The following is a 17087-nucleotide window of genomic DNA, read 5'->3' on the forward strand; positions in this document are numbered from 1 at the left end:
AGAATGTCATAGCTCAGTCATCTTATCAATATCTCACCCTTTTCTTGTGAAAAAAAATGCATTTTTGAACTGAGTCTGACCAACCTACCCACCCTGGAATCATCACGGGAAACAGGTGGTGAGAGCAACTGAGCATTTCTGTACAGCTGTGATTGATCCAAAGCAGATATTTCTGCAGATCTCCAGTAGGAATTGTGAGGTACTACTCTCAGAATGACATCTTGAAAATTTCTGGCTAAATATTTCGCTTTTACACAGCAGAGTAGAAGTGAGGAGAATTATCTGTGGATAAATTCCCACACATGCAGCAAACCAGGTGGGAAGTCAAAGGAGACATTGTTACTTCTGCAGCATCCATCAGAGAGGCAGGAGACTCAGCTGCAAAATATGACAGAAAGGAGCACCACAAAACTCCATACACAAAAAAATCCGTAAGGCAGAAACTATTTTCGTATATGTTTGTTTTATCAAATAACCAGCCAAGGAATTTCCTAGCTTTCTGTAACAGAATGGTGGGTTAGCCTTCTGCCTGAGTGGAATGGAGGAGAGGCTAGATAGACAGATAGATAGAATTGTGTGTGTGTGTGTGTATGTATGTACATTCTTGCTCTCTACACAGATGCTCCCACCACTGAACACAGGGACTGGCAGCAGCACATAATATGAAAGAATGGCTGTGCTCCTTCTTGCACATTTCCCTCCTACACACTCAGCCAGCAGACAACATTAAAAAGCAGCTGGAGAATCTGCTTCATGTTTGGCTCTCCCACAGGGCTTCTCTTCTGCAGAAAATGGTTTCAGCAAAATAACTCTAGGATTCTGACTCAGTCATATCCACTTATTTGTCTTAATCAGATCATGTGGGGTTTTCTTGACAGTGATGGCAATTGAGGATCATACTAGGGAAGGTGCATAAGGTATATTTGTATCCATTTGAACCACACAGTTAAAACCCCATGAGACTCTTGCCCCGTTGCAGTAAAGTTTTAAAAAAATGAAATACATGCACTGTAATAATTCCTTTGTGGTGAATTCTACCTACTGTACTACATGGCTGAACATACTATTGATCAGGATGTAGCAATCTTTGAATACATCATGTGCAATGTCATTAGGGAAAGTGTTGCTTTGCATTCAGTAAAGTGGACCATGCTTGAATGCCTCTTTCTGTTCCTGAAACCATTCATGGTTGACCTCAAAGCTTCCAGTGTTGAAAATCTTCCTTATCCAAGTTTTACTGTTCATCTTCTACTGAGAAGAAAACTTAAAAAAAAAAAAAAAAAGACTATGTCACAATCAACCAGAACCTCCCTGAATAATACATCTGCTTGTTTGTTTTACACTATCAGTGAAGTTTATATAAACCAATTTTTATACATTTGATTTTCTATCCTTGCTGCCAGGAAATATATTTATGTCATATTAAGGTGGCTTCACCCTGTTCTGCAGTTCCTCCTAACCATTAGCCTTCACCTAAGGAATCTGTCTGGTCTCTATTTTGAGCTGTTTCACGTGTACCTCAGGATTCTGCGGAAAGATTGTGAGATGCTGTAGGCTGCAATGTCATCAAACTTGCAGAGGATCTCAGGTTTGTCTCCTCCCCATCAAGCACAGACAATTCTGTCCCCTTGAGATCTCAGAATATGAGAGAAATGAACAACTGGATGAGACCTGATGATTCATCCTTAACTAGGAAAAAACACTGAAGTGGCACTGGTCAGGAAGAAGCAGTTTTAAGGACTAGTACAGGGGTTCTCAAACTGGGGGTGGGGACCTCTTAGGGGGTCGTGAGGTTATTATATGGGGGATCATGAGCTGTCAGCTTCCACTCCAAACCCCACTTTTCTTCCAGCCCCGAGACCCCCTCTCCACCAGACAGAAGCTAGAGGCGATGCGTGGAGTTTTTTTGCCAGGGCATGCCTGGGGAGGGATGACTCAAGCTATTGGGTGGGGCATGAACCTTTAAATTGTGCCCCCCAGCACAGTCTCTGGCAGAAGCCCCTAAACCCACCACCCTGCCGCAGGGCAGAAGCCCTGAGTCTCTCCTCCCCTGTCTGATAGATAGAAAATGGAGAGGCCTTGGGGGCAGGAGGATCAATGAGCTGCACTTTAACTGTCAAAAGAGCAGTATGTGGCTTGTGAGCCACGATTTGGCCACCCCTGTTCTATGCCATCTATACCAATATTCCAGTCATGAGATTTAGCCCACTGAGTCTCTGTAATGCCAGTTAAGTCATAATTTAGCTTGTGGACTAGTACTTCCATATATTCTGGTCTATTCCCCCCACAGGTCTTGGTTTGATATATTTGAGAAGTATAATGATATCAGATGTATGAACTGTTCATTGTATATCTTTTACTCAGTGATATCTTTGAGAAGTACTTCCACTTTGAATGTGGCTGTTAGCTCCACTCTGACATGAAGTCAGAGATAAGCCCAGGCTATACCAGCGTATGTTTAATCATGAATGGCAATCATGACCCAGAGGACAGAGTACCAGACTGGGATTTAGGAGGTGTTAGTTTTATTACTAGCTCTGTGTGACCCTGGGCTGCACTTCTCTGTGCTCCTGTTCCCCCTTCCATGCATTGTCTGTCTTTTCTACTTAGATTATAAACTCTCTGTGGACAGGTTCTAGTTATTTGTATAGCACCTACACAATATGGCCCTCATTTCAGTTAGGGCTTCTGGCTTTATTGTAATACAAATAAGAATAATAAATTTGCTAGAACACGAGTTTTATTCTCAGATGAGAGGTTTAGGTATTTATATTTGTATTCTTGGGGAAAAGGTGCTGTGGGTGTTGGTTTTTGTTTTTATTTCTTTTTGTATTTGCTAGAATAAGACAGATCCAGCTTCACTGTATTCAATAGAAATATTTCTGAAGTCATTTATGATGGACCAAAGAATTATCTTTAAAGTTGCTCTAGTTTGTGTAGAGGAATCTCACTAGATTGTCATATGCGGCTCGGAGGGTCTGTAAGTTTGGTCACCCCTGGCATAGAAGGAAAAGTTAAAAAAAAACCTGGCATGTTTAGCCTTGAGAAAAGAAGACCTGATAGTCTTAAAATATATTAAGGTTATAAAGAGGACTGTGATCATTTGTTTTCCGTGTCCACTGAAGGTAGGACATGAAATAATGGGCTTAATCTGCATCAAGGGAGATTTAGGTTAGTTATTAGTACAACCTTTCAGGCTATAAGGATAGTCAGTTAAGCAATGGAATAGACTTCCATGGGAGGTTGTGGAATTCCTGTCATTTGAGGTTTTGAAGAATAGATTAGACAAACACCAGTCAGGGATGGTCTACGTTTACTTGGTCTTGCCTCCAGAAAAACATGACAGCAGCAGAGGATTTGAAGAAATAAATAAATCTTCCACATTGTAAATGGAGCTTACCTGGACATAAAAGTACTCCAGTTAGGGCCTGATCTAAAGCCTGTAGAAGTCAGTGGAAGGTCCTCCTATTGGTTTCATTGGGGTTTGGATCAGATGCCAAGGTACAGCAATTTTTTTTTTTACCTTGTCAAAGCTCTTAACTTCAGCAGTGAGGACAGTTGGGACCCAATACAATGTTTTTCATATTCAGGATTCTCTGAGAGCCTAGCTTCCATCAAAATCCTATTTTTAAATACAATATCTGTTCAAGTAATCAAGAATTCTTCTGGGATTAGACATCAGTGCTGGGTTTAGTAAGGGCAAATGTCTAGCTTCTAAGTGGGAAATTGAGGTAACTGGATCGTGTGGTACCAGCAACAGACTCCTCTTCATCCATTATTTAAATAAACTTTCAGAGCTTCCATCTTCCATTCCCTCAGGAACCCGAACTAACTGCGAATTGATGGCTCTCATTAGGTTTTCAAGCATGAATGTTTTATTGTTTTAAAACTCCCTTCTCAAATACTAGACATCTTCCTCAGACAACTTACTTTCAATATTTACAGCCCAAGTCAAACGTTCTAATTTTTATGGAATCCTTGCCTTCAATTGTAGATGGAGTGCTCAATGTCATCAAGTAGTATAGTATTATACTTTTGTATAATAAAATGTATTGTAGTCTTCAGATTTTACAACTGTGCTTCCCTTCCAATATCCATCTCCATCTTTCATTTCTAGCCCACTTGGATTTATACAGAAACTTTCTCAGGAGCTATATCTAATGCCTGTTAATGTTAAGAATATTACTTTCTGCACTGCTGGTGCAGCTGATCAAGTTTTTCTCTCTGAGACCATAAACTCAGATGATAGCAGGCAGGTCAGTGGAGGTTAGCAATACGTGCCTGTTCTCTCTTGTCCATGAGTGTGGGTCAGCAGACTCCCAAAAGAAGTGGATTTGAAAGACGTGATAGCCTTGGCCACAGTAGAAGAAGTAGGCTCTTCCTAATATCATGAAAGAAAATGTGAGGCCAAGAGCAGGAGAAAAAGACAAAAGGCTGGATTTTTTCCTTTAAGCACAGCTGTGAGCAAGGAGTCACCCTCAAAGTCCTTGCCACTGAGACACACACCTTTGAGTCACAATTCTCCAGATTCTCCTTGGCCAGCAAGTAGTAGGGATGGAGCCAACATTCCACCATTCTCCATCCTTGTTATTTGCCAACTTGCTCCCACAGCACTAGTTTACCTCTGTGCACCAAGTCAGAAATTTAAAGGTGCTTTTACTCTCCTGCACTGACATGTGATCCAACTCAAAGCCTAGTCCAAAGAGAACAGTCAAGAAAGAAGAGTAGAAGGGGCACACAGAGCAAGGGAGCGGACGGAAAGAAGAGTGGAGAGCCAGTCAATGGTGTCATTATGCAGAGAGCACTGAAAGTGTGGACAAGGAAACTTCACTACAACCAAGTAAACTTTTACAAACTACAAATGATTGTGATCTTGGTCACATCCTGTAGTTAGTCTCCTCTGCCTGGAATTCCAAATTGCTGAAGAGGTCTGCAATATTGCCTTAGGAACAGATACAAGGATTCTGGAACAAAAATCCTCATTTCCATTTTTCAAAATAATTTTGCCACCTAGTAGGTTGTAATTACTTATATACATGGACATTAATTATTATAAAGTGCCTTGAGATTTGTCCTGGCTCTGTAATTACATGTTATTTCTACAACGAGTTCTGGTGTTCCAGATCCTTAGAGCATTTTCATTCCCAGTATAACAAGTAGGCCAGATATCTAAGTGTCAGGAAGGTTGTTTTCTGTAGTAGAAGGATGAGCTGTTTGGGGTCTTGATTGTTTGTTTGTTTGTTTTTGCTTTCTGGGCTCCAGCCACAAGATTAACAGTTGAGCTATGAGCTATTCTGGCTGGCACAGATATTAAGGAGTTTTTACCTGACTCAATACTGGACAACAGTTTGCTCCAAAGGAATACATCCCTCCTCTGATTATAGTTAACTTGTTTGCACCCTTCCACTGCTCTGTTTGCAAGTAAGGTAAAGATTTTTAGTCATTTAGGGAAGATCTTGGCCTACTTACTAATGGACAAACCCTGCTCTAGTGAGATTCCTCTACACAATGAGGCAGGGTTTTGGAAATCCTCAGGAAACACAGTAAAGCCCAGGGTTGCAGGGCCTCCATGAATTTCCCTAGGATGCAGGATCTGGAATGGGAGTGTTGAGACACTGTGCAGAGCATAAGAACATATAAGAACCTAAGAACAGCCATACTGGGTCAGACCAAAGGTCCATCTAGCCCAGTGTACTGTCTTCCGACAGTGGCCAATGCCAGGTGCCCCAGAGGGAATGAACAGAACAGGCAATATCCAAGTGATCCATCCCCTGCTGCCCTCTCCCAGCCTCTGGCAAACAGAGGCTAGTGACACCATCCCTACCCATCTTGGCTAATAGCCATTGATGGACCTATCGTCTATGAATTTATCTAGTTGTTTTTTTAACCCTGTTATAGTCTTGACTTCACAACAACCTCTGACAAAGAGTTCCATAGGTTGACTGGGCATTGTGCAGAAGTGGCTACCACTCGTGACATGGGAGAGGGGATTCCTGGCCATCTTTCTGTTTAGTATATTATACCCATAACCATGGCATAACCAGCCAATGTTTCTTCCTCACAGTCTTATTCCCTCATGGATAACTCTAGCTAGTTAGGCCTGTCATGGTAGATAGAGGTGACTAGGATTTACTCCTTGGAGATGTTTACTACTTCAAAATTAAAATTCTTCTCTCAAGTACAAAATAATCTATTCCCTCCACCTTCATATTTTTGATAATCTATTGGCAGAGCAACTTCATTTAGACAGTGTGGTACCCTTGAAGGATGTCCTGCAGTACAATAGTGGCTTTCTGATGGTGCAGTATTGTGTCTCTGTATAAAATAGCAAAGACCAGTACACTAAGTGACTTAGAGACAGCACTAGATGGAGGACTCACACTTTTTACAGAATGCAGATAACTTTGTAAAGTGAGATACCCAGGGTGAAATCCCGGGTCCATTGAAGTGAATGACAAAACTTCCATTGACTTCAATGGGGTCAGGATTTCATACCCAGTCTCCACACAGATTAAGTGACATCTGATCTTACTCCTTCCTTCTCATTTTCTATGCCTCAATCCCTCTATATACAGATGCAACGAGATACCTCTTCCTCCAAGTTGCTCAGCTCCTGGGTTTTTATCTTCTGGATAAACTAGGGTGACCAGACAGCAAGTGTGAAAGATTGGGACGGGTTGGGGGGTAATAGGAGCCTATATAAGAAAAAGACCCAAAAAACGGGCCAGTCCCTATAAAATCGGGACATCTAGTCACCCTAGAATAAACAAACAAACCTTAACCACTAAGATCCTTTTGTGGTCTGTTAACCTGACCATATCACCCCAGTCTGTCAACACTTCTGCTATCCTCCCTGCTCAATTGGACCCCACCTTCTTCATGTTTTTCCTCCATACCACATGATCCGCTTGCAGGCTCAATCTGAGAAGGAAATAATGTAATATAGCTCTTGCTCTAAAGAGATCTGTAGCCAAGAAATGAATGGGCATGGAAACTGAACTACCCTTTGCCCCACAGGCTATCCAGTGAAACTACAGACAGAGCAGTGTGGGGAAACTTAAACCATGCCATTTCTTGTCCTATACCTGTTCTGTGCATAGCATTTTATGTACCATATGCTGGGTACTATCATAAGAGAACTCCATGTTTCAAAAACAAAACTGGCTCTTTATTAATAGAACTATTTACAGAGGTTCTGCAACTGCAGCTAGCTTTCCAGCTACGTGTACACAGACTGACTTCCTTTGCCGCCTCCTGACTCTTTCCTCCTGCAACCTTTGCTTTTCCCTTCAAGTTCCATGACAGAATTTTAGATTTCAGGACTCTTAATCCAACACCTTTCATAAGAACTCAACTCACGTGAATTTTTTAAGTTAAAAAAAAAATGAACCCAGAGCATTTATCACTTTCACATATGGCCCATGACTGTGCAAATAAAGTGGATTACAGCATTAATACAGAGCCCTTAATATGTCCAGAAGCGCTGGCACTGTCACATAGCATCTCTTTTATCCTGACACTGTTCTTTGAAAATATCACTGAGCAGCTTCTCTGTAGTTCCATTTGCAATGTGTGCATATTCTCAGTAACAGACCATGTTGTTGCAACTACAAAAGCAGTTTCTCCTCCCTTGGTGGTCACACCTCAGCTGCTAGAAGAGGGCCTCATCCTCCCTGATTGAACTAACCTCGTTATCTCTAGACTGATTCTTGCCTGCATATTTATACCTGCCTCTGGAAATTTCCACTACATGCATCTGACGAAATGGGTATTCACTCACGAAAGCTTATGCTCCAATACATCTGTTAGTCTATAAGGTGCCACAGGACTCTTTGTCGCTTTAAACAGTTGTAATCACACTCAAATTACCAGTCTGGATACAAAGCAGACAAAAAAAGAAATTATTTCATCCACTGAAATGTTTTCCTTTTCTTTAATTTTTCTTTCACATTACTTTAGCCAAGTTTGTTACTCTGTTTTGGCATAGAAAGTTCATGAGAGAGATACTTTTTGAGAGCCTTTTATAAAAAACACTCTAGAACATAAAGTAACCTTGATTTATATTTGAAGGTTGACATGGCATGTTTAAATCACAGAAAAATTGACTTTGGGTATAGGATAATAAAACAGCAACTGACTGCTTTGGCACAATGAATATTACTGCTGTCTCAAGGAAAAATGACATTGGTATTTGGTTAAAGAGAAATTATGTCCCTTCTTTGTCTTCAACTCTCGTTAGCTGTGGCTATAACAATAATATTGGGCAGGATGTAAAGAGTTTCAGCAGCTGAGATTTCTGTCACTATCCATATGATATACTTATGATTTTGGTTGATATTTAGAATTTAAAGGCACCTAGATCCAATAGTGATAGGAACTTAGCAAGTTTGTATACAAATAAAATATACAGAGGGAGCGAAAAATGTCATTTTCTGTACTTTATTTGAAGGACAATTTATTGCAGCACTCTGGCACATGGCTGCTTTTAGGAATGTCTTGTTTCTAATTCATCTATTAATATCTTTTGAAAAAAAATGTTTACATATTTCTTACAGCTCCTCAAAGGTTAAAGACTGGCACTTCCCATTCTTTGGGAAATGAGCACAAAAGTAAGAAATAGGATTTGGAAAAATATTTCAATAATAGTTCATTTTATTATTCCCTGACAGCGGTGAGTGAAGGACCAGTCCCACAACAGCCATCCATGCTGCCACAGACACAGCCTGAACATGCCAGCAACGAGGATGCCCCGAGCAGAACGATTCCCACAGCCTGTGTCCGGCCTACGCACCCTCTCCGCAGCTTTGCCAACCCCTTGCTACCTCCACCAATGAGTGCAATAGAACCGAAAGTCCCTTATACACCACTTTTGTCTCAAACAGGTAATAATTCAGGAAAGAATGACTGATATTATTTAGTAGCCACCAAGGTGCAGTATTCAAGCTGAGCCTGGATGCAGGGATTATCTGTCTAATGTACTTATCTGCCCTCTGCCGTCAGAATAGTATGGGAGCACCTCATAATTTTAAGTTAGTTATCTTCACAATACCCGTGTGAGGCAGGAAAGTGCTGTTATCCCTGTTTTAATGGTGGGGAACTGAGACATGGAGAGACTAAGGGCCAAATATTTAAAGGTATTTATGTGCCTAACGATGCAGATAGGCACCTTGTGAGACTTTCACAAGCCTGCAGGAACCTAGGTAGGTGCTTTTGAAAAATCCCACTAGGTACTTATCTGCATCTTTAGGAGCTTAAATACCTATACAGACCTGGCCCTAAGTGACTTGCCAAAGGCTATGCAGGAAATTCTTGGGCAGATTAGGGATTTGAACCCAGATCTTCCAAGACCTAGACACTGGATTATCCTTCCTCTTTCTGCAGTAGGGCTTTGATTTTTGTTCTGCTTATGCTCCATTGACTTCCATCATTTTACGTTTTGCATTTAATTGTATTACGCTGGGACCCGGCATGGATGTGCAAGGAAAGTGAAGGACACCTTCCCTTCTGCAGCAGAACCTCAGATAGGAGCCAGCCACAGTTGCAGTTCTTGTGTTCTCCAAAATACAGAGATTGTTCTCAACACTCCCTGGAGGGCTACGCACCTCAAAGGAGAGTGGGAGGAGCAGCAGTGGAGAGGACTGTTAAGGGGTGAGCCTCACACTCACATGCACTAAAGGTTCTTTGCAGCATTCTGACCATTGGAGGGGGCCTTGAAGTGAGTGTAAATGTCCTTAATGCCCACATAAGTGCTCCAAAGTGGCCTGAGTGTAAATGCTAATCAGGCCTCCTGTGGCTTTCAGAGCTGCCCCCTGGAACAAAGCAGCTCTTCTCTGCCAGCAACCTGGGCCAGACCCTAATAAGCACACTCTGACTATAAATCGTAATGCCCGTGTACTGTGCCTTCTATCTATGCACACCGCTCCCAGTCACATCATTGACATCAGTGATGGTTGTGCCTGCGGACTGAGGCCGTTTGTAGAACTGAAACTAAGTGACATCCTGGTGAGAACTGTAGAATTAAAAGGTCAACCTTTACCTATATTTTGACTTTCTTAAAAGTTGCAACCCTCTACATTTAAAATTCCTTATCCTCTACTGGGAAGCTCCATTAAATACCATTAAGTTCTCACTTAGAATCATAAAATCATAGAATATCAGGGTGTGGTCAGATGCTGCCGGTGTGGTGCTCTGCTCTATTCAGTGTTGATATCAGTCAGCTGTGTGTATGTGTTCTCTCTGTGTGCTGCCTCAGCTCTGTGCAGAAAGCTGACACAGCAGACCCCGAGAGAACCCCCAATGATCACAGACTCTTGTGAGGTACGAAGGCACCCGGGCCAGGTTTATTATGGAAGAGAAACACAGTCTCCAGCTCCTTGGATTAGCTATCCAAGGTGCTACTAAGGTGCTGCTAGTTAGTACATATATGCTCCCTGGCAATGGACCAGCTCAGTCAGTGGCGGGACATTCCACTGCCCCCTAGGCCAGACAAAGATCTCCACTCAGAGGTGTGTTCTTGTACACAGGTACAAACAAGTTATACATCACTTCTGACGTATTGAGGTGCAACCCCTCTACATAGCAAGGTGCAAGCCCTCTACTCAGTAAGGTGCCACCTCTCACCTTGTACATTTGGTTCGAACAAAACAACTCTATCCATCATAATCCCCTTTTGCCCCTGTCCTTGTTATCTGTGTGGAATGTGCAAGTATTGGAGTGCTCTGGCATCTCTAGTGTCCAGTACCTTTTAGGTATGTGTATTTTTGCAACATCAGCCCTTTCGTTGCCAGCGTCTGTGAGCAGGGCCTGCTTCTGGCTTACAGCTTAACTTTGCTTTATGTTAGCAAAGTCTTGACCATTGCTTCAGTTCAGGTCTTAGGCCTCATACCGGGCCTTTGATAAGGGTTTATGTTTCAGGGCCTCATCTTAATACATTGGGTTGGAAGGGACCTCGGAGGTCATCTAGTCCAACCCCCTGCTCAAAGCAAGATCAATCCCCAACTAAATCATCTCAGCCAGGGCTTTGTCAAGCCTGGCCTTAAAAACCTCTAAGGAAGGAGATTCCACCGCCTCCCTAGGTAACCCATTCCAGTGCTTCACCAGCCTCCTGGTGAAAAAGTTTTTCCTAATATTCAACCTAAACCTCCCCCACTGCAATTTGAGACCATTATTCCTTGTTCTATCATCTGCTACCACTGAGAAAGTCTAGATCCATCCTCTTTGGAACCCCCTTTCAGGTATTTGAAAGCACCTATCAAATCCCCCCTCATCCTTCTTTTCTGCAGACTAAACAATCCCAGTCCCCTCAGCCTCTCCTCATAAGTCATTTACTCCAATCCCCTAATCATTTTTCAGAGGGGTAGCCGTGTTAGTCTGGATCTGTAAAAGCAGCAAAGAGTCCTGTGGCACCTTATAGACTAACAGACGTATTCACCCACGAAAGCTCATGCTCCAAAACGTCTGGTAATCTATAAGGTGCCACAGGACTCTAATCATTTTTGTTGCCCTCCGCTGGACTTTTTCCAATTTTTCCACATCCTTCTTGTAGTATGGGGCCCAAAACTGGACACAGTGCTCCAGATGAGGCCTCACCAATGTTGAATAGAGGGGAATGATCACATCCCTTGATCTGCTGGCAATGCTCCTACTTATACAGCCCAAAATGCTGTTAGCCTTCTTAGCAGCAGTGGCATACTGTTAACTCATATCCAGCTTCTCGTCCACTGTAACCCCTAGGTCCTATTCTGCAGAACTGCTGCCTAGCCATTTGGTCCCTAGTCTGTAGCAGTGAATGGGATTCTTCCATCCTAAGTGTAGGACTCTGAACTTTTCCTTGTTGAACCTCATCAGATTTCTTTTGGCCCAATCCTCTAATTTGTCTATTCCTACCCTCCAGCATATCTACCACTCATCCCAGTTTAGTGTAATCTGCGAACTTGCTGAGGGTGCAGTCCACACCATCCTTCATATCATTAATGAAGATATTGAACAACACCGGCCCCAGGACCGACCCTTGGGGCACTCCGCTTGATACCGGCTGCTAACTAGACATGGAGCTATTGATCACTACCCGTTGAGCCCGACGATCTAGCCAGCTTTCTATCCACCTTATAGTCCATTCATCCAGCCCAGACTTGAAAGAAAAATACATGCTTTAACCATCAGAAAGAAAATATAGACTGTCCTGTAGCTTAAAGAAGTTTATTTCAGTTCTTGTAGAAAGAAAAAATGATTCAGACCATTTTATGATAGTATTCCAGCATTTCATTAGGATTTTCTGGAATGGGAATTCAAAATAAGGCAATAGTTTAAAATTAGAGTTAATTAATAAGGGAGGAGAATGAAATAAATCAGGAGCCAAATGAATCAGTTGGTCTCATTTCAGATTTCGTATTTGCTACAATAAATTAAATCAATGCCAAATCCTTGGCTCCAGTTTCAAGGTTTACTTTCTTGATAACGAAAGGATTATGTATATTTGCCAGAAAAACTGTCTGGAATCCAGTCCTGACAGCAAACTTGTTAAAAATAAAAATTAAATATGCAATGAATGGGAAGTAATAGAAAACAATGACAAGAAAAAAAAACACTAGGAGATGAGAATGATGCTAGTAAGACCCTTTTTTAAATTCCTGCATTGCCCCCCTGCAGCATGGGTCCAGGTGCAGAGAGGTAAGGGGCCAGGAGTTCTCACTACTAGATTTTTTGGTTCTCTTGGCAGTTCCAAAAATAGGCGAGGGGGAAATCAGTCAGATCAAACCAAATCCAGAAATGCCAAAAAATGTTGGCAAATTGAAAAATTCTATTTCAGATCAAACAAAACATGAGCTTGTGTCCCAGTCGTTAAGGTGCTCTCATGGGATTGGGAGAGCCAGATTTGAATCCCTGCTCTGGAGCAGGCATTTGAACCTGCATTTCATCCCATTCCAGGCTATAGGGATGGATTTGTTTCAGATTCTCCTGCTGAAGCTCCTTCACTTTGTATAAAATACTTGAATAGCCATTTGGCCAGAGAGAAGGAGAATCACTACCCAGACATTAGCTTGGTGTTTAAGACACTCACTCAGGTGAGGGAGACTCAAGTTTAAGCCCCTGCTCCAGTGATTATTTATACTAAGAGGAACAGCTTCAAAAGGAGAGATTGAGTGCACTCCCATCCCAAAATAATCTATGGCCTGGTTCAAATTTACAAATAGTTCCATGTTGACAGAAACTACATTTTTCGGCAAATACAGTATTTGTCCAAAAAAAAATGACCTGATCCACCCACTACCCTGCCTCACAAGCAAGTGGGGAAAGAGTAGAGTCTTAGGTCCATCCTCCACAATGCACCATCTCCACACTGGAGCTGTCATGGGGAAGGTAGTTGTTTGCTGCTAGTATGGACTATGGAGCAGAGAGAGGGATTGTGCTTAACTAAAGATATTCCTTTCTTGGGATGCTACTAGGATAGCACAACTACACACCACCCCATATTTCACACCTCTTCTATATTGTATTAAATGCAATAAAATGAGATGAGTTTATATATATACATATATATATCAGCCCAATCCTAGAATCCTTACATGAATAATTCTTATGTGAGTTGTGCTTTTGAAGTCAATAATATTATCTGGTAAATAAGGACTACTTGTGTGAATAAAGTGTGCAGGATCGGACCCAATATTGATAAATCACACTATGCAATGTGATGGGTTGCTCAATTTGGCAGAATTACCCGCAGATCAGAAATTTCAACTCTATTGAATTCTGTTCTATATTCAGATGTTGCTCTCTGAACATAGCGTTCTTGCCACACAACATATGTTATCTAACTGTAAGTGATTACAAGACTACCAAAAAAAGCACCATGTTTTTATTATGAACACCTGCTATCCATCACTAGGTAATTCAATTTTTGACATCAGACAGAAGCAGAGAAACCCTACAATGTTGGAAAGTCTCCCCCCCACCAACTCTTACAACTGAATTATGTTTTTATATATGATAGGGTCTATTTGTCCTTTTGTAATACCACAAGTTTACAGAAAGCCAAATCCTACTGACCTTATTATGTGAATAAGCCTACTTACTTCAGTAGAACTACTTGCATAAGTAAGGCAATCAGGTTTTCGTACCTGATCTTCATGCTTTGGTGGTGGGGGCAGAGGAGTAAGTAGAGGCATGTTAGCCAGCCATCCCCATATAAAGTTCAGTGATCACCATTAAAATTGCTATTTGTGAGTAATTATGTTACCTCAGAATTTTCTGTGTTCCCTACGCTGTATAAGTCTGTATTGTTAATTAGACAAAAGGTTACATTAATTGTGACCACTGGACTCACATTTCCAGAGAAGGTGGCTGCCATGGACCAGAGCCACTGTGGAGGCACACTGGCTTGTTTGTGGGTAGTCCCTGATAATTGCATGGAGCTCAGAGGATCAGCAGGGTTTCTGGACAGGCAATTCCTCCTTCCTCCCCATTGACAGAACAATTAGGGAGGAACTCCATGCGAGCACCTTCATGGAGATATCCCTCTTTGAAACCCTTCTGATTTTACTGTAGGTGGGGGCATGCCAACCCTTAAATGCTAGCAATTTCTCTTTTGAGAAAAATAATTACTTGGCTCAAACAGATAGATGGAATGAATTAATTTTTCACTAGGCTTTTTTAGATCTCAAGGAATTTCTACTTGCAGAACATAATAATGTAATTAGTAATAAATTTGTCATTACTTAGACCAAGCAAAATGTTTATTACTTTAAGTGAGTGTCATGGAAAACATTACTCTCTCATTTCTCAAACATGTTGGGCAAGTGTCTTATCCCTCCAGAAAGAACTATGATGGAAACTTCCTGTTTAATTGAACTGGGATGAAGCCAACAGGGTTCTATAGAAATATAACAGAGTTCTATAGGAATTGTATGGACTAAGATTTTTTCAAAAGTGGATCCCTAAAAGTAGAAGCCTATATGCAGGCACCTAAATAAGCAGCCTGATTCTTAAAGATTATGACTATCTAGCAGATCTAACTGATCTCAGTGGAAGCTTGGGTATGTTTAGCACTTTTGAAAATCAGACCATTTATTCATGTGTGTAAATGTGGATTTAGGAGACTAACTTTAAGCCTGTTTTTCAAAATTGCAGCCATAGAATTTAAGGGCCAAATGTCATGGTCATTAAGTCAATGGGAGTCTTTTTGTTGACACACATGCACCCCCATGGGCATTGGATCAAGCCTAACTGAAGATCTTTTCTATAGGTATTTTAGCATTCAATAGAATTATATAGAAGTGTTATAATTAGCTATTAACATCTATAAGCTAGTACATACAAACCTGTAGAAAGGTTAACGTATTTTATTCAACTCTATAGTATTTTACCATAAGTGAACTAATAAATAACTTAAAAGGCCACAATCTTCTTTATCAGGTCATACATTCAACATACCCCAAAGCTGAAATTTACTCCTTTTTTACTTCAGTCCATTGAGTTTGCTCTCTCTGCTTTAAGCTGGCCCATTTCATAGATATTTTATAGTAGATCACACCATTTCATCATCACTTTATTATACAGTGGTTCAGATTCTTAATACTAAATCTGAAGATATGAGAGTAGCTTCACAATCTTTCCTTTCTACACTCCATTGTGGCTGCCGTCATTTCTCCTTGCAAATCATGGACATAGACATTTAAGCGATTTGACTTAGTCCCCTTTCAGGTTAAATAGAAAATGCTTGATGGAGTGTTGAGCTTATTGCATTATGGATCTGACATAAATTCTACAAATGGCCAGGAAAGGAGTGTGGTTTTTTTTTAATTCCTGACAAGTGGAAATTCCTTTTAACTGTTGAAATGATCCGCTGCACTTTAAATGAACCTGGATTAGCAGATCATTTGTCTTTTGTAGCTGTAAGTGTGCTGTTAGCAGGGTAGAAAATGTGACCTCTTAAGTAGAGCCTTTTATACTGTTTTATAACTTTAGCCCCTGTATTTTTTGCAGTTGTAAAAGTGCTGTATTCTATTGCCACTTTACTTTTTTTGCATAATATGTACAAACAGAAGTAAAAATTCCCATCTTTTCAATCTTCCATGGATCAATATGCCAGTGGATATGACAGAACTAAAAAGTACATCATTGTACAGCAAAATTGAGTTTGATTTTTTTTTCTCCCTTACACACTGGAAGGTGTGATCTAAACTGGATAAGATCTGGAAGTTGTAGGGGAAGGTTGCACAGAATGTGGACTTGTTTATGTTCTCTGGCTCATCAGGAAATCATGTATTCTTGGCATAACTTTTTTGTTTGTTTGTTTTTTGCAAGAAGTAGTCTAGCATGCATGCCTATGTGTATATATATATAAAGTAATCAATTATGGCAGCACATTAGTACAAGTCCCTACCAGTGCCTTCTTGTAGCCTCCCACTAAGTGCCTTCATTAGAGGTTACCACAGCAAGCATACCTGCCTAAGGAAATCAGCTCAATCTGATGGTTGCTGTGTCTGCCACTTCTTCCTCTGTATGAAGATTTCAAAGAAAGAACCAGAAAAACAAGAGAGAAAACTGAAAAAAAAATACAAACATCACACCCACAGAAATGAGAGGTAAAATCAGTATGAAACAATGGATTGAATATAACTTAATTCATCCTGTGCCATAGTAATCTCGCACATACATAAAGGCCTCTTTATGTATAAAATCTCAACCTCAGAAATGTTTCAATATGTTTCTTTCACAGACTCCACACCTTCCAGGCCTGGGCACAATCCTTTCCCCTGGTACAGCTCTTGTTCCAGCTCAGGTGGTAGCTAGGGGATTTCTCATGATGGCTGCCCCCTTTTCTCTGTTCCACCCACTTATATATCTTTTGCATAAGCAGGAACCCTTTGTCCCTCTGAGTTCCCACCCACCCCTTCTCAATGGAAAAGCACTAGGTTAAAGATGGATTCCAGTTCAGGTGACATAATCACATGTCACTGTAAGACTTCATTACCCACTTGCCAGCACACTCGTATACAGGAAGACTCACAAGTAAAACAAAGCCATCTACAGACAATTGTCCTGGTTAATGGGAGCCATCAAGATTCCAAACCACCATTAATGGCCCA

General features: G+C 41.1%; 1 protein-coding gene across 2 annotated transcripts in view; it reads left to right on the forward strand.

Moving 5' to 3' along the window:
• DCC (DCC netrin 1 receptor) overlaps positions 1–17087 on the forward strand; it is a 933783-nt gene that overhangs the window by 899534 nt on the left and 17162 nt on the right. For both annotated transcript variants that reach the window (XM_050944636.1, XM_050944637.1), the window contains exon 27: positions 8670–8882. In XM_050944636.1, the coding sequence (XP_050800593.1) occupies positions 8670–8882 (213 nt within the window). The remainder of the gene's footprint in view (positions 1–8669; positions 8883–17087) is intronic.

Source organism: Gopherus flavomarginatus, chromosome 3 (genome assembly GCF_025201925.1).
Source record: "Gopherus flavomarginatus isolate rGopFla2 chromosome 3, rGopFla2.mat.asm, whole genome shotgun sequence".
Taxonomy (NCBI): domain Eukaryota; kingdom Metazoa; phylum Chordata; order Testudines; family Testudinidae; genus Gopherus; species Gopherus flavomarginatus.